This window comes from Mus musculus, chromosome 4 (genome assembly GCF_000001635.26).
Source record: "Mus musculus strain C57BL/6J chromosome 4, GRCm38.p6 C57BL/6J".
Taxonomy (NCBI): domain Eukaryota; kingdom Metazoa; phylum Chordata; class Mammalia; order Rodentia; family Muridae; genus Mus; species Mus musculus.
Window position 1 is genome coordinate 28,816,493 of NC_000070.6, and position 27,619 is coordinate 28,844,111.

General features: G+C 34.8%; 1 protein-coding gene across 7 annotated transcripts in view; it reads left to right on the plus strand.

Annotated features, from left to right (window-relative positions):
• The window catches only part of Epha7 (Eph receptor A7), a 154,438-nt gene that overhangs the window by 3,427 nt on the left and 123,392 nt on the right, over nt 1–27,619 (plus strand). For all 7 annotated transcript variants that reach the window (XM_006537607.4, XM_006537606.4, XM_017319954.2 and 4 more), the window contains exons 2-3: nt 953–1,017; nt 4,507–5,176. In XM_006537607.4, coding sequence (XP_006537670.1) covers nt 953–1,017; nt 4,507–5,176 — 735 coding nt within the window. The remainder of the gene's footprint in view (nt 1–952; nt 1,018–4,506; nt 5,177–27,619) is intronic.

Consider the following 27,619-nt stretch of genomic DNA (forward strand, 5'->3'; position numbering starts at 1 on the left):
GTTTTAAAACACCAAAGCTATGTAGCTCTAAAATCAATTCGGTCAGTAAGTATTTTATAAGAATAATTATCTTAGAGTAACATCATGACCAACTGAAAGCATAATGTGTTATAACAGGTAACATTCTAATGAATTATTCCATTAATACAAATAATACTTTAATCACAATTTTCATAAATATTAATTATGTTTTTGGTAGTCTAAAGATGGAATACAACTCCTTGTAAAAGTCAGCTGGGAGCTTAACCCATCTAGAGAATAGCTAGTATGTTGAAAAATGTCCAATTTAAAATTATATATATATATATATACATATATATATATATATAATTTCAAATATATATATATTTGAAAGCTGATGGTTGTCTTGTTTAAAAGCACAGCTTGTAGATAACAGAGACTTGTTCCTCATGGTAGCATTGTTTAACATAGATTTAACATTTCTATATTCATATTGATAGAAGGCAAGGTGCTATGAGGGTTTTCCCCTTTAAATATTAAACCCCAGTTGTCAAGAGACGATAGGAAGTATCGCTGGTAGAATATTGAAAAGTGGAGCCAGGCTGAATAGTAGTGTGGGGATGATATCTTAGTAGGTTCGTGTCTTTAAATGTAGTGAACTCCCTGACTTCCAAAGATCTTGTATGTTATTACTGCACAACCATTGTACCTGAGCTTAGCTTTCTAAACTCATTTTTATGTTAGTTTCACTGGGAATATATTTTTTATACTTTAATTGAAGGTATAAACAAGTGCATGTATAATTTAATATGTTTCCCCCTCTAGAAAGTTTCCTATGCTTGTATTTTGTGGCTCTTCACTGCTTGATGCATTTATATAAGTCTTAAGTCATCAAGTAGCAATTTTATATAAAAAATAGATTTATCCTAAAATGTTTAGAGATGTGCTTAATTTTTTTTGTAACATTGAAAATAAAACTTCTCTTTTTCAGTACTATTACTGGACTCGAAAGCACAACAAACAGAATTGGAATGGATTTCCTCTCCACCCAGTGGGGTAGGTACAGACCTCATACAGTATGATCGTAGCTGGTCAGAGAAAGACAGGAAAGCTTCCCTCTGAGGGAACTATTCATGTCCATACATTAAAAATGCTTAAAACTTAACATTATTGTTTAATGTTTTGTTTTCTCATGAGATATTAGATTCTCAAAGTATAGAAAGTATACTTTGAACTTTGAGAAAGGAGAAAATAAAATAAATCAAGCCCAGAGTCTTTGAGTTCTTTCTGGGAGTCGTATCAATCATGCCTGTTTGTTCAGGTTATAAATGCTTACTAATTGCAGGGAACATTCTTTTCGCTAACTCACTTAAGCCTCTACAGTTGCCTTATGCTTCTGGGTAATGATCACCAGGTAGAACCTCTGTAATTCTTTAAAACAGTATGAAACTTGTTTTCATCTTCTAAAAATAGTTTTAACATTGTCCACAGTAGACTCCAGAGGGTAACAAAAACTGTAAAAGAATATTGAGACGTAAGATTTGCCATAAAATGTTAGCTTCTTAAAATTTGTGTTGTTATCTTACTATCTGCTGTTATTAATCAAAAATGATGGCTGAAATACATCCATATTACAGCAAAATTCAGCTGGAACGAATGGGACTTAACATTAAATAAGTCTGTCTAAATCTAAGAAGAATCTTAGTTTTTAAAACAATTTTTAATATATTCAGATAGATATATTTCTTAAGTTTAGTTCAACATCATCTTTATGAGTAGTTTCTGATGATGAGCTAGAACAAATTCTTCAATTCTGATGAAGCCAGTAGACTGTGAGAAAGAACCTCCCTTGCTACCTAAGTTTATCTTTAACACATGTGGAAATCTGGGGCTAAAGGTGCAGTAAATATGGATGAAGAAAAAAACACTTTCGACTGATTTTACCATAAGAACAAAAGTACAAAAACAAAATTATAGAATCAGTATAGCATTAACTAAAAAGTCACTGAGAAAACTTCCCATTTAATAGAATGAGAAATTTTAAGCATGCTGAAAATATTCAGAGTTTCTGTTACATTGAACTCTGAGAGATTTTCTCTGGGATTATATAGTGATTATCTGTGTTGGCCACCAGAAATTATGGTAAAGTGACAGATAATTTACCAATGTAGTCTAAAAGTCTAATGAACTAAAAGACCTCTAAATCTATTGAGGTACTTCCTTGGATGTAAAATATTTCCACTAGAAAATATACATTGTAGAAAGACGTTCATGGTTAAAATAAATAAATACCTTTCTTGCCAGTGACAGATGCAGCCCATTTTCTACAATCCATCAATTAAAGTAAATAGATTCAGAAGATGGTTTTATCTCTGAGAAGTAAACTGATAAATGATTGCAGTACTTCATCCATGTAACCTACAACATGATAAATTATGACTGTCAGTGTTATCTTGGGCTCAAATGAGCAGTTTATCAGTCCAGAGAATCTTGAGTTAAACTTTAACCATGTGTGTGTGTGTGTGTGTGTGTAAGAATCAATAATATGTGCAAGAAAATATGAACCCAAGGATTTTCATTATATGACAGATTTGTTCACATGTTCTTACATAAAGCAATATTGTTGCTGAGCAATGAGAAAATATTTTTATAATTTTATAAAAATATCATATAATATTTATAAAGAGCATTGTAAATTGAGACACCCATTCCAATTTATGTCATTCATGAAATACATTCACTCTCAAAAACTGTGTAATGAAACAATGACCTAAATATCAAATAGTGAGACCTGACTTTTCTGGCTTTCATGAAAATACACTATTTCATGGGCAACAACATTGATTTCTCATACCTGTAATGATACAGTTATATAGTTATTAAATGAGTGAATACTTGAGATTAGCCCTTCGAATGATCAGCCTTGATTTCTGTAAGCTGAAGCACGGTCCTAAGAGCACATTAAACGTTGGTGCTTTGGCTTTTTGGTAGATGTCATAACTGTTTTCTCCCTCTTTTAATAATGTCAATTGGCTTAGGAGACAGAAATATATCTATCAGTGGAGGATTTGAGATATTTTTCTTAGTTACATACAAATAGACTGTAAGTAGATAATTCAAGAAATAAATGGAAAATATGCACAGTGTTATGTAGTGAAAAAAATGTGTGTCAAGAAGCATAGTATGAGAATCAATTCTTGGCTGTTTGAGGGCCTTTGGAAACATTAAGCTGCTCTTAAAATAAAATCTAGTAGATACTACATAACTATTGCTTCCTTGAGACATTTCTGAGTTTAGTTGTCTTCAATTCATCATTTTTTGTTAATTTTATAAAAATGATTTTAGAAATACACAGTTGATGAAATAGATTAAATTAATTGATACTCTGATGATCAGGTTTTACAAGTGAAAATCATTACCAAATTTGTGTGTGTGTTTTCTTTTTCATCTAACTTCTTTGAGTTAATAGTTTAGATATCAGATGCCGAAAGACTTTAGACTTAAAATACACACTATTTTGTTTGTAGTATTTCTAATTGGGCAAAGGAGTATAAGTATGTTACAGTTTCATTATGAAAACATCATACTGTGAGTTGGAAAACTTAGCAGAAACAGTAAGCGAGGATGTGACTAGCTATTGATGGCAACAGCTACTGATGTGAACAGCTATGACTGAAGAAGCCTTTAAAACTCTTAGACATATGGACCTTGTTTGCTGTGAGCAGTAAGTAATATACATGATTCGGTCATCTTTGAGTTTGTTGCTGAACTGTCTGTCCCCCTGTTTTTGTGAATGAGTATAAATCAATTCACTTGTAGAATATAAGGCATCACAAGATAAATGGGCATTTTAAAACCATTCATGCATAGCTTGCTAATTTGCCATGTGTCTTTGGCTGTCCGCTGAAAACAATTTGCTTATAAGAGTAGCTTTTACTTTCAGAACTACTTGATAATTATATAGGGTTTTATGTACCATTTTAAAATGATGCTGGGCAAAAATGTGTACCTCGGTAATAGATTTAAATGCTTCTTACAGCTCGTTTTCAAAATTTCGCAAAATATTCCACACTATAATTTTGACACAGTGCTCCATGTTTTTACATTCCAGTATTTTTGGAATTGTGCTCTAAATGCCAGCATCTTTGAGTGTAAGGACACTACAGACACTGAACATGTCGACTGAGTTATCAGTCGTTCTCCTCTGCATCTGTGTGCTGTGAGGGGTGGGTGATTTTAGTACTCATTAGCCTTAGCATGTTGTAGACTCACCGGAGACTACAGACTTCAACATGAAAAGAGATATTAGTGCTCTCGTAGTGGATATAAAACAGAATGGAATGCTCTTTGTATGTTGAAAGAATCAAGCAGCACAATGATGCTCACTAAGATACTGCAGGGTATGAACTCGACCATCTCTGACTTCCAGGAGTCCATACGTGTGGCTCAGGGGTTCTTCATCTTATTTGGAAAATACAGTGTAATTTTTTTCTTTTGCTGAAAGACTGATGAATCCCCTTCCCCTCTTTTTCCAAAACTTTACAGTGGGAAGAAATTAGTGGTTTGGATGAGAACTACACTCCGATAAGAACATACCAGGTGTGCCAGGTCATGGAGCCCAACCAGAACAACTGGCTGCGGACTAACTGGATTTCTAAAGGCAACGCACAAAGGATTTTTGTAGAATTGAAATTCACCTTGAGGGATTGTAATAGTCTTCCCGGAGTCCTGGGAACTTGCAAGGAAACGTTTAATTTGTACTATTATGAAACAGACTACGACACCGGCAGGAATATACGAGAAAACCTTTATGTTAAAATAGACACCATTGCTGCAGATGAAAGTTTCACACAAGGTGACCTTGGTGAAAGAAAGATGAAGCTGAACACTGAGGTGAGAGAGATTGGACCTTTGTCCAAAAAGGGATTCTATCTTGCCTTTCAGGATGTAGGGGCTTGCATAGCATTGGTTTCTGTCAAAGTGTACTACAAGAAGTGCTGGTCCATTGTTGAGAACTTAGCTGTCTTTCCAGATACAGTGACTGGTTCGGAATTTTCCTCCTTAGTCGAGGTCCGTGGGACATGTGTCAGCAGTGCCGAGGAAGAGGCAGAAAATTCCCCCAGAATGCATTGCAGTGCAGAAGGAGAGTGGCTAGTACCCATTGGAAAATGCATCTGCAAAGCAGGCTATCAGCAAAAAGGGGACACTTGCGAACGTAAGTAATATTTGCTATTAAAATTCCTTGAATCTGTAGTTATTAGGTATTTTAGAAAATAGTGACTATTCAAATTCACAATGACTATTAAACATAATGACTACCTATAGTTGTATCCTCACTGATGGTACGCAATAGATATTGGAGATCATACTAATTGTTAGTAAAGTTTCATTTGTACCATTCAACACATTTACTAACGTGGATGGCAGCGGTTTCGTACTGCACTGTAAGGTTTACAAGAGGTAATCAGCCAAGTGAGCTTTTGACAGGAAAGACTGAGGGAATGTCAGTAGGAATTCTATGAGATGTGATTCCGCCTGGTTCTTAACACTGATCCTCTGAGCCTTTGATGAGCATAAAAATAGAAGAAACAAGAGCTTAAAAAGATGAGCTCTGTTCTCAAAGTATTAACAAATGTGGCACATATATTTAGAATTGTCACTTATAAATAAGGGGGTTGTAATGTGACAGCACTGTAGCTACTTACTTTTGCCAAATGATGTCATTTTTTTTTCTGACGTGAAGAATAAAAATGGGTGCGCTTGATATGTCATACTAGAGTGGATCGTATTGTTGTAGAAGGCGTCTGAAGTAGAGTTTAAACTGTCACCAGAGAGCCACGGAGTTACTCATGTTTGTTTTTTGAACAATATTTTATTTTAGAACAATTTTCTGTTAATTATCATTATGTGATCAACTACAGGCCAATATTTTTACATATATACATATTTTATACATATATACATATAGTTACAGTTACAATTGTATGACTTATGTTGCTATTAACTTACAAAGTATAATATACTCTGCAAAATGGCTTTTATGTATATCTTAAACTGCTTGGGTGGCAACATCATTTAACTATTTGCAATGAGTGGTTAGTTTAAAGATGACTATACCTAATAATTGTTATAGCTAAGTACATTGTCCATTAGCTACTCTGGGTACTCATCCTGGTGTTTTCTTTCTATTAGCTTGCTTGATGAAGTAGGTGACCTTGTCCTAATCTGTTTTAGACAATGCAAAGGGGAACCTCTGCAAAGCAAATAGATACCTTGCTGTTATGTTAATACTACTGTGTTAGTGTAATATTCAAACTTGACATTTTTTAACTCTTGGGCATATGATTTTTAGCAACATTATTGTAGTTTCTGTCACAAAGAACAATCCTAACAAAATTATTATTCATTGTTGAACTTAAATGTTTCTCACATAGTAGCAAGCTCTTTTCCCCCAAACTTATATGACTTTTAAAAGAATAAATAGTAATTTAAAAATATTTAGATTTCACAAACCAAGAGTTGTGGTGTACACCTTTAATCCCAAATCTCTGAAGGCAGAGTCAGGCGTATGCCCAACTTCAAGGACAGCTTGGTCTACATAGTATGTTCCAGCCCAGTCAGAGCTACAACTTCAAGGACAGCTTGGTCTACATAGTATGTTCCAGCCCAGTCAGAGCTACATGGTGAAACTCTGTCTTAAAATAAACAGACAGAAGAAACAAAACAAAATTTCTGATTCTGAAAATTTATTTAAGTGCATATGATTTTTTGGCTTTTTTTTTAATGGGCATTCTAAATTGAAATCTTCTATAAGAAATTACATACTAAATTTCTAAGAAAAAAGAATACATATACAATTAAAATTATCAGCATTCAATATAATCTGAAATAATAATTTAGTTGTGTTGTGGTAAATTTAATATCGCATCAAAACTATACAGGATTAACACAGTGTATCCAAGCACTCTGTGACAAACCTGAGGCTGGCTTAGGGTACATCAGGACACCTGACTGTACAAGGAGACCTGCTGTTTAGTTGTTTGGTTTTGTTTTGTAAAGCAAAAGAGACACTTTACATATTTATTGAATATCTCTCCTTTTGACATAAGCATAAAAGCTGAGCTCTTAAGTTTTTCACCCTTATTGGAAGAGCTGAATGCATGCAGTGGATTAGGAGGACTGAGATAAAGTACTTCCCCTCCAGCACTCAGTTATTATCTCTGGGGTAGATAACAATGTCAAGTGAACTAGGAACAAACAAATGAAGCCTCTGCTGGCTTAGGTCTATTAGCAAACACAACATTCTCTATGTCCCTACAATCCAGACCCCTCTTTCATTTCTCACGAGAGTACTCAATTAGGAAATCTTAAGAATTCCATAGCTGAGAACCACAAAAGTGACACAAAGACTTAGCATCACTCTTTGGCAGAAGAATGTCTGTCTTACTGTATAAACACAATCACTTCTCTAATGAACTAATCAGATGAAAGGTGAAGTTTTTATCTAGTAGACCTTAACAACAGTTACTGGAAAAGTAATGTTACAATGCCAGTTGTAACAATTATTTAGAGATTTTTGACAGCAACAATCCAGAATTTTCTTTAAAAAAGCACAAGCTAATGCTAATATTTTAATTAATGTGAAAGAAAAATTTATATTTTGCACAATTATAAATGTGGAAAAAAACAAATCAGAAATACATATGTAAAACTTCACTATTAAATTTATCTGATGAAAGACTAGGAAATAATATTAAAGGTTCCATTTTTGGAAGAATTAAGTTTTTTAATGAAAATTATAATGTTTTATTTTATTTTATTTAGTAGGAAGTGTTTGAGTTGTAAACATATTAATAGAAAACTTAATACAAATATCTTTAACCATAGTTTAAAGATGTATTTGCCATGAAGAAATGGCCCGAATTTTTTTCAACTGAGCAAAACCATTTTGCTAAACATTGTCTGATTACAAATAATTATTTTGGCTTTAAGAAGTTAATACTATATTTGGTGACCAAAATTACTGTCACCTGTGAACTACATCTTGGTGCCTAAACTTCAAGTAGTAATTCTTCATATTCCTCTACATGAAACTTTGCAGTGTAATAGATGGAATTAGGTATTGAGAGTAGTCACTCAGCTTGTACAGGCATAAAGAAATAAGATACCTCTATATGCCTCATGTTTGTCGTATTGTAAGTCAGTGATATTAACTGTGACAGAAATGTTCATGGGTTTTCTGCATTGGTGATACATGAGGAAGGAATCATGCCATTTGTGGAAACACTCTGCTCCTTGGCGAGGCTCCAGGGCATGGCTGTGCGGGTGCTTGCCTCTGGACTTGATCCAGGCCTGCCTTTATAATATTCCTCCTGTTCCCTCTCAATGATCCTGTTAAGAGTTGGAAAACAAATCCTGTCCCGTATTGAGGAACACTGATGTATTGAGAGGGGATGCTGGTGTGTCCCTAGCCAAATGTGACTGATTAGCCACTTAAAGCCTAGTTTATCTGGGGGCTGTCTAGCGGATCATTCGGATGCTTGTAACATCCAACGTGAAAGGTCAATAACTGCAAAAACTGATCACAGTTTTTTACTTGATGTCAGTTTATTTTGTGAACTTGAAAAAGTGAATCTGTTCCTAAAGCCACATGGTTCTTAAACCTCTGAATGCATGAAGAATTTCTATTCAATAATTAAGTATTATAGTTCTTAAAAGCAGACACTTACAGTTGTTGTAAAATACATAATTCTAATTTGTAAGATTTTTTTCTCGCCAAAAATTTTTTCTTTTGAAAATTTCTCTTTAAACTGAAACTTGAAAAAACTGGCCAATATATTTTTCTAAGTAAGGAGAATAGCCATTTAAAAAATACATTTTAAAATATATTTTATAATATGGGAAGGTTAGTAAGTATATTTGTGAAGTATATTTATTGTTAAAATATTTTTGCGTGATTTTCACTGTGCACATCTGTAGCTGAGATTTCTCTTAGATTGCTGTAGGCAATTTTCAGTAGATGTTAAGCAATAACATTTTTCAATTCCTCATTTAATCACTGTAACTTCACTAATAAGCTGAATCTCAGAGATTCTAAGTTGGTAAACTTAGATGAGAATATTGAATCTTTATTTCGCTTTTGTCTTTCTTGAAACTATGCCACATGCTTCCAAGAAATCTGTTCTGGACTTCAGTGTGTTAGATACTTCAGAAAGAATCATGTTTTAGTTTATGGAGAATGTCTACAGAATTATCTGGCTCAGATGTCCTGTCTTCTTTGCTTTCAAAATGTTCTTTCTGACTTAAACATAGAATTTATATCATAAAACTTATAGAAAATGATATTATAGAGATTTGAATTTTTGTGTGTGTTATTTTGCTAAATTTCATTTTTATAAAGAAAAAAATTAGGAATTTCTTTGTGATTATTTGAAAAATAAAATTAAAAAGTATGGACATAGTTTTCCTTATAAAGGGTTTTCTTGAGGCAGCGACAGGCAGATTTCTGAGTTTGAGGCCAGCCTGGTGTACAAAGTGAGTTCCAGGACAGCCAGGGCTACACAGAGAAACCTTGTCTGGAAAAACAAAAACAAAACAAAAAAAAACAAAAACAAAAAACAAAACAAAAACAATCAACCAACCAAACCCCCCCCCCTCAAAAAAAGGGTTTTCTTCAGGTGTATCTTATTTTCATTTGATATATTAATAGAACTATTACTTTGGTGATATATATGATTTATAAACTTGTAACATACACCATTGTAGAACTTTAAACATTCATTTGAATTAAAAATATTAACAATATTTAAAATTATTTCTCATTTACACTTCTGAAGCCTGTGACTATTTTTTAATTTGACAGACTATTTAATAAATAGTGCCATCAATTTCCATGATAGCCAATGAGTCTTAGAAATATACTGTATTGCTAAATGAATATTAAAAGAAAGGTAATCTGTATTACAAGTTATATTGCTCTAGCAGAAATTATGGAATCCTCGTTTTCTGGATCCACACCTTACCAGGTGCATAAAGTAGGACATTCTAAACTTGAATTTTTTAAAGTTTAAATTGGGGCTAATAAAAATAGTACTTCCCTCATAGGGGTATTGTAGGAATTGAATGGACTAATAAATGTTAAACCCTAGAAATAGTATCTGGGACATAAGAAATAATCAATGAATGTGCAGTATTATCATTATTATGTAGTATTATATATCCTAGATAAAGAAATATTATGGCAATAAATGATTGAACATATATTGTTCAGGCTGCAGCCAGCGTATTGTCTTTTAATATAGCATTCTAATTCCGATAGCACACCAAAGGGCATTTAAATAAAATAAAATATCATTTGCTCATCCATTTTCATTTCAAACAATGTTTGTATCTGAAATATTAGAAATGTTTTAAATATCCAAAGTTAAGGCTTAACACCACTACTGAACTTAGTTATTAGAATATTGGTGTTTCTATACAGGAATTATGAATTGTCTTTTGAACACTTTTGCAGGAAAACTCATGTAAAAATATACATAACATATTTAGGGAAAAATAGCTAGAATTATAATCATAATTATGGTTCTAATATAGTGTACTGATTTGAGGTGATATCTTGTTCTCTCTGCCTTAAAAATATCTAGAACATTAACTTTATTATAATTAGTACAATTAATTATACTATAACTAATCATGATTATTAATTATAGGTAATCATATAATTCACACAAGATTAAGTAGAATTGTGTCTTCAGAGTATATAGTCCTAAAATGCCACTAGCTTCTGCATAAGCAATACAATATTCAAATGGAGTGTGATTTGGGTTTTTTGACCAAACAGCTCAGAGATTATATTTGCTTAAGTTCTAGTTACTAATAAATAGGCAGCAATTGCCAGGTAGTATTTTAGTAACTAGCAATGTCACCGAATCATTCAGCGCAATAGGCACTATTACCTAATGCAAAGAACAAAACCATTACCACTGAAGTAATAACAATTGGCTTCAATATCAGTGTTTTATCTCATGCATTTGTATCGTGTGCATGTAAATTGTATTATTTTTTTATTTTGTGCACCTCGGTTTGTATGTTCCTGTCTGCACCACAGTTCATGTGGGACCAGAGGACAACTTACCTACCATATAGGTTAAGGAGTTGAACTTAAGCTATTAGACTCAATAGCAAGTATCCTTACCACCACATTTAAAAAAAAAAATACACACACACACACACACATACACACACACATACACACACACACACATATAAGCAGGACGGTGATGAGGCTGGGGCAAGTACCCACCATAACAGAGAGTGGAAGGCTGCTCTTTAATCAGGTTGCTCTGTCTTCTGGATTCCCAGAGTACCTGAGTAATTATGGAGGACCACCTCATTTCTATCAGTTGCGAAAATCATGTTAATTGAATTTCACAATATCTGGAAAGGTGATATAAACCTTAACTTTTTTTTCCTATTTTGACTATTTCAATGTAGTGGTTTCTGTTTTCCTAAGCACACTATACATTCCAGTTCCTTCACCTCTCTCTCTTTTCTCCCAGTTGTTCAAGTGGCAGCAGAGTGTGGTGTGTGGTGCTCTGATACACAGTACTCCTTCATTATTTAGAAGCTTCATGCTCATCGCCTACAGAAATCTCCTATTTTTAAGCCTGCCACTTAAATCCTTCATCTTAACCATGGCCATTTTTGTTTGTTTGTTTGTTTGTAACGTCAGTGCACATTTATCACTGTTGAAGTCTTGCTGCCATTTTCCTGATACTTGCTTCTTGCAGCCCTAAAAAAAATGGTTCTTTTTTTCATATCCTATGATTTAATAGTTGACCTGAAAACAAACCTAGCTTTCATCACTACCTCTGAAACCTTACTGTTAGCTTCTGAAGTCCTGCTCCTCCCTAAAAAAGCATTTGGGGCTCCTTCTGTGACCTCCTTATGACTTCTGACAGGAGTTTATACCCTACTAATTACAGCACCCTGCTTTTACATGTGGGTTGCCCATTTTCTCATGGCAGGGACATGCTTAGAAAACAGAGGGAATCTGCTCTGTACTGAGGAAGTTGTTCTTAGAGAACAGCTGTTTCTTTATTCTTTTCCACTTTCACATTCCTTGTCAGTCTTTTTGTGTCTCTCTCTTCAGCTTTCTCATTTCTTTCTTCTGATGAATTAGAGGCCTGGCCTCCTCTTCAGTCTTGTCAACCTCTTGAGAAGGAAGGAGCTCTAAGAGCCTGAAGGACAGTTTCTAAACTAAGGTCGGAACTGTGTTTGTAGTTACTATGCACTGAGAAATGGTATGAAAGTACATCGCTTTGCTTGCAATTTATATCTTTAAAATATTCATTTTAGAAGAAAGCAAACAAAAGAACTTAAAAATCTAGAACGGATTCTCTGACCCCTGTAAATAGAAAGATATCTATAGTCCATATTATATCAAAACATTTTTCATTTTAGATTTTATATCTCCATTACCTCATGCTTTTTACATCTTCAAAATATTAACGTTAAGAAACCTTTACTTATTTAATACATTTTTCAATAAACAATTCACAGATATGGAATAAATATCTACAAGGTATTTAGCTTCCTTTTGCAAAATCAGTTGTTATCTGTGCTTTCCAGAGAAACTTGATCAAGCTGTTTTATGCACTGATAAATATTATAATACTTAAAATTTGACTCATGTCACAACTTAAAATTAGAACATCTGTAGCTGATATTTGAGATTATACCAGTTTTTATTATCTTTGGCCGTCTCTATATGTATGCATTGTACATTGAAATGTTAATTGTTCAATACATATAATAGCAAGTGAAAGGAGCTACAATGAAAGGCAGACAGGAGCGTGAGGTCGATATCTCTGCTTCAGGTTCAGATGATTTGTGCACTTAGCATATAATATTCAAACACTTTTTGATTAACTTAGTTTTAGTAAATTTGTGGTGCCTTTTTATATATCTATTAGAAGTTGAAATTGGCTTGAATTTCTGGCATGCAGTCCTGATATAAATCAGTGATCTGTTTAGGATGGCTTCTCCATACGACTCCTCGCTTTTTTCTCTAAGATAATTACAACCTATAAAATAATTTCTTGCTGATGAGTTCTGTGTGATAACTATTCTATGACAATAATACTTTATGAGAAATTTCACACAGCTATATAATGTATAGTGTTCTTTCTGATTATAATCAATGAATAAGAGAAAATTTTCACAAAAAAACTGTATTTAAAATAGCACATCAACTTCATGGTATCTTACACATTTATGGTTGTACATGTACCCTAGAGAATTTCTGTAAGTTAATACGGTAAAGGCAAATGTTATTACACATACAGAATTTAAAAAATAAGACTTGTTTTCATTTAAATCTCTCTCCCTCTCTTGTGCTCTCTCTCTCTCTCTCTCTCTCTCTCTCTCTCTCTCTCTCTCTCTCTCTGTGTGTGTGTGTGTGTGTACATGCAAACAGTTGCTGGGCCTGGTCTACAGACTTTAGATCAGTAGAAGTTGGAGATATAGGTAGTTGAGAACTTCTTGACATGAGTGTCAGGAACTGGACCTGGGACCTCTGGAAGAACAGCCAGGACTCTTAACTTCTGAGATGTTTCTTCAGTCCATGCATATAGATTTTTAAAAAAAATTTAGTAATAAAATAGTTTGACCTTGAGTTTAGTTAAAATTAATGACCTATGGACTTTTTGTGTTTTATGTAACATACAAACTATTAAAACTTATTAAATGTGCATAGACATTTGTAGACTAAACCTAAAATACCAGCATTTTGTAGGATTCAAAATTTTGTTTGTGTATTTAAATGATTTACTGTTGATATTATGTATCAGCGCTGATATCATAAAAATTGTAGCAGCTATGAAAGGACCCAGTGTCTGCTGTATTCTACTTAATGTATCATCTAATTACAACGTACTTTTTGCCCTTACCTCTAGGGGTGTGGCCCTCACTCCTGAACTGCTATAGTAGAGCCATAAACAATAGATCACAAGAGTTTATGATTTGTTTGCTTTTATAGAAAATCTAAATCTGGAGAAGAGAACCTGTGATTACTTAAATAAAGTACATGAATTGATTAGATACAATATTAAGCTATATACTCCCATTTGTTATTGAAGTTGGATAACAAAAATCTGTTACTACAACTTACTCTACTTCATAAGATCATTCTTTGTAACAAGAGCATAGGAGAGAATTTAGTTTAGAAGTGGCTATGTGTAGAAGGGCATAATGTCTTTGAAAGAATTTATTCTTGTCAGTTATGGGACAAAAATAAATGTTTGTTATGAAAAATTAGATGAAATATTAGGCAAGCTCAGTAAATTTCCAGTGCTTTAAGTGTTCTGTGTTTATTTAAATAGTAGTTTACTGTTATTAACTGAACCACTTCCTATGTAGACAATTACACCTAATGATGTTAATGACATTAATTTACACTAATAGCTGGGTTAAACAAATAAACCAAATGGATTCTTTAAATATTTCTTTGTATCGCCTACTTTTAACAAGATGGAATATTGTCTAAGTTTGATACCATTTTGCTAAGGTTGTCTGCCTCTTGGAAAAGAATTATGAGGGAGGAGATATATATACATGCATATATATATATATATACCCTTTACTCACCCAAATAAAATACACTCTAGCATAAGGTTTTTATGGCGATTTTGTAATGTAATGCATAGTGTTTTACAAGACAATTAGGCTGATAAATTCTTGGAGTGCAAATGTGTCCTGAAGATCATGAACTATAATTAGGGAAAGACCATAGTGAATGGGACAAGTAACTTCCTCATTCATGATGTTAGCATTTTCTCGAGGAGTGTTTCAAAGGTAAAGTAACAGCTCACTCCTGAGGGGTTTCTTTCTTTTTTCTTTTTTTTCTGTTTAAACTTATCTCCATATTGCACAGTCCATAAATGTGTACTTTCATAAATTCACACACACACGTGCACACACACACACCACAAATAAATACACAGCCATATGTACGTGTGTGTGTGTATCACTTATATCACACCAAAGAATAAAGTAATAAAAGCATAACTCTTCATAATGGACAACAACAACAAAATAATCTAAGATTTTTTTTTCTTGGCTCATTTTTAGTTGTCTAAATTGTTATGCACTAATTCCTTAATTTATAAGTGCCAAATAGATTTATTTATTTTTCCTCTGTAAAAATCACAGTTACAGATCACAAAGAAATTGAAACAAAACAAAACAAACAAAAATTCCTGTAAGATATGTTTAAGGTATTGCATGTTTTAAAAACAAAACAAAATAAAACTACTTCAATAATATAAACTGCCAAGCTGAAAGTTTATAAAATAGATGCTTTCTTCATTTCATTTAAAGCATTTATTTATGGCTTTCTAGAATATATTTAACAGATCAGAACTGCTTAGGTATTGGATGAAAAAGAATGTGAATTTTATGCTTATGCGTTCTACAATTTTCCTTAGTGTTTTTGATTGCAAGAAGGCCGACATTAGCAATTAGCACGTCTTGATTATTTTGGCTGTTCGGTGTAAAAGCTCTTTGAAGTAAAATCAGTGGCTCTCTCTTATAATGTCAGCCACCTGGGCTTTGGGCAGGGGTAGATGCTCTGATATTTATCCCAGGGTTTCCCTCTCTATGCACTGCCTCTGCAAAGTCTTCAGACTTGACCTGACAGCACTTCCAGGGCAGAAAGGCAATTTGACATTTGAAAAATCTCTTTCTCAAAACTATTAGAATCTATTTCTCAGAACTGACCAAGTAGATAGGTGGGATTCTAGTTTGCAAACAAAGGTAACCAATGTGCATACACAGCCCAGCCCTCCCCTAATCTTTTACTTAGTTATAGTTAATGAAATACACTAGTATGCCTGACATCAATTTTGCGTAAAGTTAAGTCAAGGAGCTCTTCATTTTTCTGGTTTCTGATTTCGCATGCAGTGTTTTCCCCGGACAAGATGACAGAACCATCCCCTGTTTACTCTGTGCGGGACATCTCTGCATATGCTTTGTCATCGTTATCAGTATACCTCACTCTTCATGATGAAAAGGATATCCTGCCTCCCTCTGATTTTTCTTTCTTTTGTTCGTGCATGCTCCTTTACAATGTTTTAGACTTTATCAGTTGCTTTTCATTTTCTTACTATGATATAAAACTTCTTAAAATACACTTAATAATCCTAAGTATGTATCTACATTTAATCATAATTACATAGAGAAAGATAGTTTTTTTATTTTTGTGGGTCAGTGTCTCACTATAGAGCCAAGCTTGACCTGGCGCTACAAGACTTCCATGTAGCTCAGCCTTGCTTCAGACATGAGATTCTCCTGCCTTACCCTACCAAGTACTTGGAATGTAGCTGTACATTCCAGCTCTGGCCTCTCTTACCTATTAAACAAATGGGAGTAATAAAAGCACACTTTTCTTTCTCATGATGTCCTCATTTATTAGAATATAACATATACAAAGAGAATTTTAATATCATATAGTTTGTAAATAAAGGGAAGAATTTTAGGTTTTGCTTCACTTGTATGCCAATATTTTGCTTATTATAACCCAGTTCTGGACATACGAGTATTTAAATGAAAGAACTGTACTCTATTAGCCCACATTGCTTAAAAAATTTACAGTTTTGATCTACTGGTGATATGTTTCTCAGGATGTTTTTTATTTTTTCTCAAAAGTGCTGGAGGCTGAACTCAGAGGTTTGTATGTGCTAGACACGTGTACCTCTGCGGAGATAGGGATAATCACCGATCTTTATTTTGAGATGGAGTCTTTTCATGCCAGTGAGGCTGACTTCAAAATAGCAGTGAATCTGTTCCCTGAATGCTGGGATTACAGGCTTGTACTCTCATGCAAGGCACTGTGCCTTTCTGCTGTGAAAAGTAGCTCGCTTCCTTTGGGTCTCTTCTAAAATGCATGGACTCTTTAAATCCCTGACACTACTCTTTACTTACAAAGCCTTGTGATATTAAATTAGGAAAATAGCTTAATAAAGGAAAATAAAAATTACCCATTAAGTCAGCACAAGGTAAACTTTCTATCTCTCACCTTCTAACCTGTTTTATAATGATAAGACACTCACGGAGCTGTGTTCTGCACTGTAGGTTTTTGTCCCTGATGTAACAGTAGGGGCGTTCGACTGTTCCCTGTAAGCTCAGAATCGACATCTTAGGATGAGTACCTCATCAAGATGTGCAGATGAGTCCCTGATAAGCAGCACTCTGAGCCTTATGTCTCAAAAGCTGTAATGTCAAACCACCATGTGTTTAAATTTGAGAAAGAGAAATTGATGCTAACAATAAAGAAGAATGTAGTGAGGAATTGAGAGCGTTTTTTCCTTCTGCAATATTAATAATAATAAAAATAATGAGTACACAAAAGGGGTTAAGTTGGAACATTGACACGATTTCTTTGGATCTTTCATTTTAAGGTGTTCCTCTCATCATACACTCTTTCACAGACAGCAAGCAATGTTATTTCTGTAATAGAGCATAAATATTCAAGAGATATAAAAATAGTGTTTTATTTTTTAATTTCGTATAAGCTGGGACACGATCACTTGTTGAAAATTAAATAGTGTAAACCAGCATCCATATTACGTGTGATTTTTCTCTATTGTAGCCATTTTATATTTTCTTCTGATCCTTGTTTTAATTTCATCTTCATTCTTCTCCTCTTCCTCTTCTTTTACTTATCATTTATTTCCTAGTGTATAACAAAAATATCAGGTCAGCTTCCGGACATAGGAAATCCGCACAGAACAAAATGTATAAATCCACGGGACACCTTTATTTATTATTCATTAATGTCAGTTAATAACTGACTGTCACTTGCCAGTCAACGTGGAATCTGATAAATGGCTGCCATTGACTGATGGACGTATTCATGAGAAGATGTATTGGCAGAGTTTGTAGGCCACTTGAAAACAGTTAAGCATCCTGGTTCAGATTTGGAGATGACGATTTCATCATCTCACTGACTTTTCTTTAAATATCATCACTTAAATTGATATTAAATTATCAATATCACACTTGATTCACTAGATTAATTTTAGATTTCTAGCACAACTTATAAATTAGAGAAATGAGTGTGTAATTTTCTAAGGGACACGGGTCCCTGGTGTGTGACCTGCATTTCAAGGAAGAACTTTAATTTGTTCACTCTATGTTAGAGAATGGATACTCAGAATAAAATTTTATAGTTGTTTTTACATAAAACTATTACAGTACTTTTGAGAGAATAGTTAGTTGAAAAATAACAATAGAAAGTCTTTATATACTCTGTGGCATAGAAAGGAATTCTACTCATGCATTGCTCTTGAATAACTGCCAGTATTCTTTTGAGTGGACAACCTCATTCAAATGAGCACACTTATTATAATTTAGTTTGTAGCTAGACTTGATATAGACTAAAGTGTCTGTAATAATTTTAATTGATAACTTTGAATAATAGTTTTTGATAACTTTTCTGAACATAACTGAAATATACAGACTTTTAGAATCTTTTAATCTAGGCTTAATATCTTTAATTCAAGTAAGGGAAACTGGCTTTTAGTATTTTGGGGGTTTTTTTGCAACCTAATAAAAGGGTTGGTATGGCTTTCAATTAGTAGCATTTGTTTCAGCATTTTTTTTAGCAAAATTTCCAATTTCATTATTCCATTCCATTTTATACTGAGTATCAGTAAATTTATATATGACTAGTTACTAACTCACAAAACGTAGCATTCTGGAACATTGGAGTTACAACTACATGTATGATTTAAACTAGTAATTTCTTCAAATTGAGTTACATGGAAATCTATGAGTTGAAAATTCTTTATCATTTTTATTGCTGAAGTTTTGAGTATTGGGTTTAAAGCTATGCAATTTTCTTTATATTATTCAAGTTTAAGTAACAAAACTTAACATACTAAAATTGTTCGTGGCTGGATCTCATGTACCAAGCCATTTATGGGCCTGTTAGCCTATCTTCACTAGGAATTAAATATTTTTCATTTTGCTTGCTAAATTTGCCTTTTTTTCCCAGTCTGGAATGGCTTATTAAATGAGAGATTGCAGAAAATAAGTTCTAGAAATTTTGTAGAATTTTTCAATGTGTGCATTTTAAATTGGAGATGTTAAATGCTACTTCTATGAAATGACTCCGAAGTGTTTTCTCCATATGTCTGATGTTTCTTTATAAAAGTTCTCATATTAGGTACTCACCAAGTGACACTGAATTTGAATAGTCATTTAGAAATATGCTCTAAGATCATACAAGGGTTACTTTCTGCAGATAAATGACATTGATTTTTATTACAATGACACTGGGAAACTGAGATACAGAGTTCAGCATTTTCTTGGGTGACCTGATCTTTGCTTGTCTGATTGCATCCTTTCTAAAGACAGTAAAGATGCGATTAAGACCAAAAAAAAAGACATCTGTGCCCAGATTTCGTTAGCCAAGAAGGGCAAGATCTTGTGTTTAAAAGGTAGAGAACCCAGTTGATAGAAATGTCTGCACTCATTAGCACCAACGAAACTGAAGGCCACGAGGAAGCCCAGGGACGGTATTTTGCTTTGGACATAAAAAGCAGAGGCAAACCATGACACTTGGGGTGTAGGTCAGCAAGCAAAATCATCTCTCATCTTTCCTGGCAGCTTTCTGTCAGATTCTTGCTCTGTTTAGTGGATGAACCAAGACTCTACTTTTGATACCAACCAATTGTCACCCAAGTGTAAATGAAGCTAATATTCACTGACCTTATGCATAACAAATGAAGGCCTGTGTGTCATTTGGAAAATAATGTTGTTTGACACTTCAGTAAGTGAGTGATATGCAGAAGGGGGAAAGGGGGAAAGATGGTGAGAAAGATTGATCATTGTTTGGTTGTTCTGATCAAATAATGAAGATGTACCCTTCAGCTACTCTGTGTCTTTAGTTGACACTTTGGACACAATTTTAGCTGTTGTGTTTTTATGCTCTTATCATCACATTTCACATAGAGCCTGATTATGTTGCAGGATAAAGCCTCACTTGGGTTTCCTCTGTCACTACATCTAACACCTAGTCACGGAGACAGGATTCAATTTCTGCTAATAGAAGCTCAACACTTTGAAGATGATTCTGATTTGCTAGGTCACATTGAAAGCAAACCAAAGAAGAATTTTTAATCATTAAAAAAGTTGGATTGCTTGCTCCCTTTAGAGGAGGTGGAAAGGCCTCATTTCGTGGACTGGTTTTTAGAAAGTCAATAAGTTCTTTATCTTCTAGTTGGAATTGTCAATTACTCTCCCATTGTCTTGTTTTTCATTGAATCAAGACTGTCATATTTTTCTCTTTGAAGGTTATATTTTAATAAGATATTTTGTGCTTTTCTACTGAAAGCATTCCCATTAGTATCTTTAAAGGTTCTTATAAGCTGGGCAGTGGTGGCACATGCCTTTAATCCTAGCACTTGGGAGGCAGAGGCAGGTGGATTTCTGAGTTCGAGGCCAGCCTGGTCTACAGAGTGAGTTCCAGGACAGCAAGGGCTACACAGAGAAACCCTGTCTTGAAAAACCAAGAAAAAAAAGTTCTTATAAAATGACAGGATGCAGCAGCAGCTGTAAATAACTGTTATATGAAGAATGTAAAACAGTAGCTCTGTTATGTAGATAGCATCACCACCAGCAGAAATGGAGAGGTAGCTTCATTATAAAAATAAAACAATGATTTCCAAGAATGAGTAGAATTTGAGATTTGCAGCGAAGGCCAATTAAGTCATCATCCAGGGTTTCTGATTTAGGGAAGGCGATTTCCTGCCATAGTGGGTTTTGTGAGAATCACCAGGATAGATCCGCAGCTAATTGACATCAACCATGTTTGAACTGAAGATAAGCAGTTGTAAAACCTGGGACTCTGCGGACGATTCTGGTTCTCCTCAGCGGTCTTGTTTATTTGTAGTTATTAAAGGAAGGAACGTGGTTCTCTTCTGACGACTTAAAAGGTGGCACTGAATCTGTCAGATATTTTTCTCTCTGCTCTGGCTCAACAAGTAAGTGAAATCAGATGTGATCATGCACTGTGCTCCTGGCAGTGCCCCTAGCGCCCCTCCACCTATGCAGGCAAACCAAGACACTAACCACAAGGGCACTAGTTTCTTAGTTCTTTTCTTTTTCACCCTCAATATTTGTCTCAGTTAAAGCATCCTTCAAAGTAAATGTAATTTCACTGAGTTCTGACATTTCTCTCACTAGTTGCTTGTGCTGTAAAGAATTTACCAACTGTGTTTTTGTATCTCTGCATAGACCTACACTTGTATAGGAGCATAAGAATTGTACAGCCCCCTTTTTTTTTTAAAAAAAAAACAAAAACCAAAAATTGACCAGTAGTTCTCTTTTTTCAGCATGTCTTTTAGTTCAGAGATTATCACTTCTCTCTTTCCTTTCCTTCCGCCAGACCATCCCACATTGCACCTTTTCCTTGTCACATTCGTATTTGTAAATGTATAGGCATATATATTCAGAACACAAAGCCTGCTGCATTTGTCAATGTCTGCACATAAACAATAAGTTCAATCAGCGAAGCCATTGTTTTTGAAGTCATATCAGGACAAAAAAATAATTGTTTTTGTTGGTAGCAGCCGTGGTGGTTATGTGGTAACTATAACTGATATTCAAACATTTTGAATGACAATAGTCAGTTTGTATAAAGTCTCAGATGGAAATTCAAGAGTGCAGAAATGATAACTACCTCCTCCATTGGTGGAGTGTTTGGGTGACATAAACGATGCTATACAGCTTACCTCATGAAAACAATGTCAAGGCCATTGTATATGTGTGTGTGCGTGCATGTGCGTGTGTGTGTGCGCACGCGTGTGTGTGTGTGCGTGTGTGTGTGTGTCTGTGTCTATGCTCACTATGCATGTGTGTGTACAAACACACGCACACACATATGTATATTTATATATTACATTATTTCACGTGGATTTTCTCTATTTCTTCAGAAATATCATAGGAAGTCTTTCATAATAGAAAAGAGGGGAAAAAGAAAGAGAGAAAAAGAAAGAAGTAGCAGCATGGAGCTGTGGTCTCTCCGTGGAGACCATAGTTCATAGATTAAGGAAAAGACCCCCTCTTCTTCACCCTATGATGTCCTCTTAGATGATTAACACTGCAGGATGAAAAGTGCCGTTTTATCCTGTGTTAAAGTAAGTTGCAGCTCTTCCCCCATCCGTTTGTACTGCCTCTAGTCTATAGCTGTGCTGTGAGCCCACTATAGGGCTAGTTTTTATGTTTGCTTGTTTATTTGATTGGTTGCTTGAGGGACTAATCTTTTGGTTTTGTTTTTTAAAGTAAAAATCAATACCTAATGGCTTCCGATAGAGTTCCAGAAGTATTATTTTTTGAAATCATGTTATCATATCATGGGACGACTTGGTTTACTCTTAGAAAATGAAATCTGAGTCTAAGTATAATTCACATCTTACTGTGACAATCCTTGCACCACTGTACTCATGACTGCCGAGGACCTGTGCTTACCAAGCACCTGCTGCTCCTGTAGCCTTTGGTCATGTTCTCTTAGGAGCTGACGGCTATGACTTGCAGAAGAGGGGTCAATAGCAGTATATTAAAGATGCCTTTCAAGCCTGCAACTTCAATACAAATTGTGGCTTCCTAGGCTGGTCCTAAAATATGTTTCACCGATCTTTAAATTTGGTCACATGAGAAACAAAGCATTTTATTCATAGCTAATTGTAATGATTATTTATGAAGAAATAACGTTTTACCCTAACTCATATTAATTTCATGTTTCTGAATCATAAGATTATTAGAATTTACTTATTAAATGAATTTATTAAGTATTTCCAACAGCTTGTTTTCTTTTATCTTTAAAATAATTCATGACAAAATTATTGAAGTAAATTAAACTTAATTTACCTGTTGAGATTATATATTTAAGTTGTTACCTAGGAAATTTATGTTATCAAAATAGATATTATAGGGCTAGACATACATCTTGTGGTAGAGATTTTGCTTAATGATAGCCTATACCAATACCTAGTACTAGAGAGATGGGGCGGAGAGAGAGTGGAGGGGAGGAGGAAGGGAGAAAGAATGGAGGTGTAGCCTTGTGGTTATTGTTAATACAATAGTAAACAGTGCTATACTGTGTATCACATAGGCTTGACTGATTTTTATTGTTAAATATGAAAGAATGCCATTTCTCATTTAAGTAAAAAGAAAAAAGTAGTGAATATATTTCTTGGTGCCAATTTTCTCTGTCAATGTATGGTAAGCATTGTTTCATATCTTCAGGGAATATGTATGGGAAAACAGGGTGAATGGAAAGCATCCTTAAGTATGTTTGCATTGCCTACTTAAGACATAGAGAAGAATGTGAGAAAGCTTGATAATGAAGTAAACAGTGAAGTCCCTCACTGAGAGCCTCAGAAGTGGCTGTCTCCCCTTTGGTGACAGTGGTGAGGGACAATGAGCATCAATGCCCATAGATCTGCAGTGATATGCGCCCCGCCCCCCAACCTTCCTGCTCAGACAGCCAGGCAAAAGTGCACACGCTGACAGACTGGAAAGGTGACCATTCCTTTAGGGCAGAGTTGATTCCACTTATGATTCTCACTGTGCTATTGGGGTCAAGCATTTCCGGAGAAGTTTAACCAGTATTTGCTGTAGGGAAAAGGAGTGACTTCCTCCTTCCAACCTGCAGATCTCCAAGGTTACATGGAGACCAGAGTTTACACTGCATTGCTTTGTCAGGATAGCTCTGGCTTTCTTTGACAGTTGTAAAAGACTCCTGTGATGAAGGAATCCTAAATCGCCTGCTATAGAGAGACCAGGAGACTATGATATATGTGTGTATATTACATTATACCACATACATATTTAAATTTAGTTCATGCCGTTTTATATTTAAAGAAATCAACTCTAACGCTGTCTGCTAGGCTCCGAAGTATAAGCATAGAATGAATGAAAATCAACTGTACTTCAGTCGTAGATATTTTTTGCTATGTCTGCTCTATCTCTGGATCCACCAAGATTTTAATTTTTAAGTAGCTGCAAGATAAGTTAGCAAGTAGTATGTTTAAAAGAAAGCCAATAATTGCATTCTAGGCTCTTAATTTCTGGCTAGCTGACTAAATACCTCTCTTCCCTTCCGGTTTCTGCTTTGCAGTCTTTCTCCTTCCTCTCTGTCATTTAAGCTCGTAAATGGAAACAGGTAGCTCATATGCATATCGGCACATTCATAAATATGCAGAGCATTTCTGAGATCTGCTGGTGCTGCAGTAGTCCCTTCTGATCTGTGTCACTTTCCCCGTTTGACTGAAGAAATTATCCTTTACGTTCTGCCTGTCCAAGCCACCCTTCTTAAGCCCTCCTCCCTCGGCCCTCCTGAAATCACAGTGCTCCTGTTAGAATGAGCAACGTGGTGTGGTTTGTTCTGAGTAAAATCAGATTACATTTTATCTCATGGCTGTCACACAGGCTTTTCCAGGTTTTTCTGTAGCTGGGTTTTCTTGTTTTTACACAGTGATATCATAGGAACTTTTCCGAATGGTCTCCATTCACACTTTTAGAGTTATAATGACCTTTCTTTCTCTCAAGGTAGAAACACATGTTTGAGAATCTGTCTGAACCTCCCGGGAGATAAGGCCTAGTGGAAAATTCTGGAGAGATTGCTCTCACTAGATATACCCATAACACGTTTGCGAGGGTGATTTGGCTAGATTGAAATAGTTGCTGACAATTTAAATTATTATCAGAATTTAATGGATTTTACTGAGGAAAAATGCTGAAAGTGACAAGAATATAATGTGTAAAGGGGTTAGGGATTCCTCCTTGCACACGGAGAGTTAAAGATCAAACACAACAAAGATACAGGCATTAACAAGCGTTAGACTAAAGGGGCTGTTGGGGAAAGATGCTTAGAATACAAACCAATCCAGTCCCACTTAAGAGGCATATTTCAGAGTGCTTTGTCTATTGAACACTATATATGTATTGATGGCAGATAAACTTGCATATGCATCCCTAAATTTAATGTTAACACTGTAGATGTGTATTTTAATTCTGTCTGAGAAATCAAATTTACCATGGATTTTCTGTTACAGTATCAATGTAAAACGTGGAGAGAATAATATTCTGTATGCCCAATTTCATCAAACTTCCTAGTTCTTAAATGTTACTCCGTGATAATCAAACCTGCCCATTCTCCATGAGTCTATGGTAAATTACAAACATAATGACAATTAGTTCCTAAATACAGCTCCTGTACCAACAATTTAATACTGTTTTATCCAGAGCGCATTCATTTTGCAGTGGCCTCAAAATTTCCTTCATTTCCAACATCCAGTTGAGGATCACATAGTTGGACCAGACATTTAAAAACCTGTGTTTAATTTTTCTGTCACTATGTTTTTTTAAAAAACTTTTTATTAATTCTTTGTGAACTTCATATCTTGTACCCCAACCCCACTTGTCTCTTCCTGCTCCTCCATATCTGCCCTCCACTCTTGTATCTTGTATCCTTTCCCCCCAAAGGAAAAAATTAATATATATGTATATGTACATATATATGTACAAATATATATATATATACAAACATATATATATATATACACATACACATGCACATAGACACACACACACATATATATACATATATGTGTATACACATACACACTCACACACACACATATATATATGTCTGCCTTTCTTTCTTTCTTTCTTTCTTTCTTTCTTTCTTTCTTTCTTTCTTCCTTTCTTCCTTCCTTCCTTCCTTCCTTCCTTCCTTCCTTCCTTCCTTCCTTCCTTCCTTCCTTCCTTCCTTCCTATGCACACACAGAGTCAACATGGAACTTTTATCTGTGTCCAGCTTTACTTACAATTATATGCTTCAAGGACTCTGACTTTTGCTACCTATCAATACTGTATCATCATGGGGACTCCTCTTAGATATCTACCTCTGTTCTTGCCCGGAGTCATGGAGATCCTACAGCTTTGGTTCTGCTTTGGTAGTTTATTTTTAAAGAAAAGTTACCTCTTAAGATATTCTACATTCTATATTTGTTCAGCTATGTTTCCTAAGTCGTTCATTATTAGGTTCAGATGACAGCTTTTGGAAGAGACAACCCACACCCACCCACCCACCCCTCATTTCCTGCCTTCAACTCTTTCCGGGCCTTCTCAGTACGATATACTCTAATATTCCCTTGAACTCTTGACTCTCTTCTGTATTCATTGTAGGTGAAGTCAATTTATATTTACTCATATGTACATAGCTTTAGAGCTGAAAACTTGAAAATAGATAACCTATCAGGGGACTGGTCCAGGAAGAAAGTTGGTCCTCACTCTCGTTGGCTATTGATTTCCAGTAGTTCTTCATGCAGGGGTGAGGCCTTGAGAACTTTCCCATATCCATGTTGACAAGCCACCTGCAGTCATTGCTCAGATCTTTTTTTTAGGAAACCATGCTGATATTGTTTAGGGGTAGCATATCTTTCATGTCTAGAGTAGACTCACTTGAGGTAGGTCTCCCGGTTGTCTGACTGTTACTGTAAATCTCCCTGAGCTGTAAGTGTAGGAGTGTATAGATGTACCAGCTAGGGCTGGGTGTCCACAGACACATATTGTTAGTGTGCTGAGCAGTTGTAGATCGCTTTGCTGAAATAGTCTCTGCTGCAAAAAGAGGCTTCACTGATGAGAGAGGGTAGGAGCTACACTTACATGCAAGTTTCCTAAATAAATAAATAAATAAATAAATAAATCTGAATTTCCATTTGGAGAAGAGTGAATTTGAGTATTAACATTTCCTTTTTAAAAAAGTCATAACTTGTCCCTAATAGGACTATACTGTAGCTCATTTCAACCTTTTATTTTTTTTGTCTGCCTCTATTCCCAGAGAGATCTTGAATACAATTTTATTTTTTATGAACGCTTTGTAATAAGGTATTTGATTTCCCGAAAAGTGTTTGAGATGGCTTTCAGGTTTACATTATCTTAGGGAAGTAACATTTTTTTTTTCCTTAAGTAGAAGTAGAGGAGCCACATGCATATCTAACATACATATGGGAAGTGGACAATAAATATGCATGAAAATAAAATTGTGTTTGTGAAGTAGCTAAGGATTCTTGAGCTCATGGTGAGCTACTGATAAAGGCAAGCTACAATTATTATTCTGAAAGGTACTTTGCGGGTTTGTATTTTACCAAATTTGTCTGGAAATGATCCCTAAGTCTTAGTGACTTTTTACCCCCACAAAACTAGTTCAGTCTTCTCTAACTAGTTTCCCATCTGTTGCTGCTATTTAGTTCAAGTTTCTGTCTTAGCTTGGAGATATCTGTGACCTCTTCGTTACTGGTCTGCATGTGCTTTGTTTCTCACCGATGTTTTTCCATTTTGTTCTGTATTTATTAACTCTCTTATGTGTCTGTTGCATGGCATGTGTCTGTAGGGTTGCATGTGCCACTTTCGGGAGTTCCATGAATGATGGAACTCATGTTATCAAGCCTACTGGTAAGTGCCCTTACACAGTGAGCCATCTTGCCAGTCCCATACTTTTTAAAAGATGTTAAATGTTTATATTTACAAATATTAAATGTTTATTTTTTTCAAGTTAAATAGCCACTTACATTAAGTGCACCATTTCCTT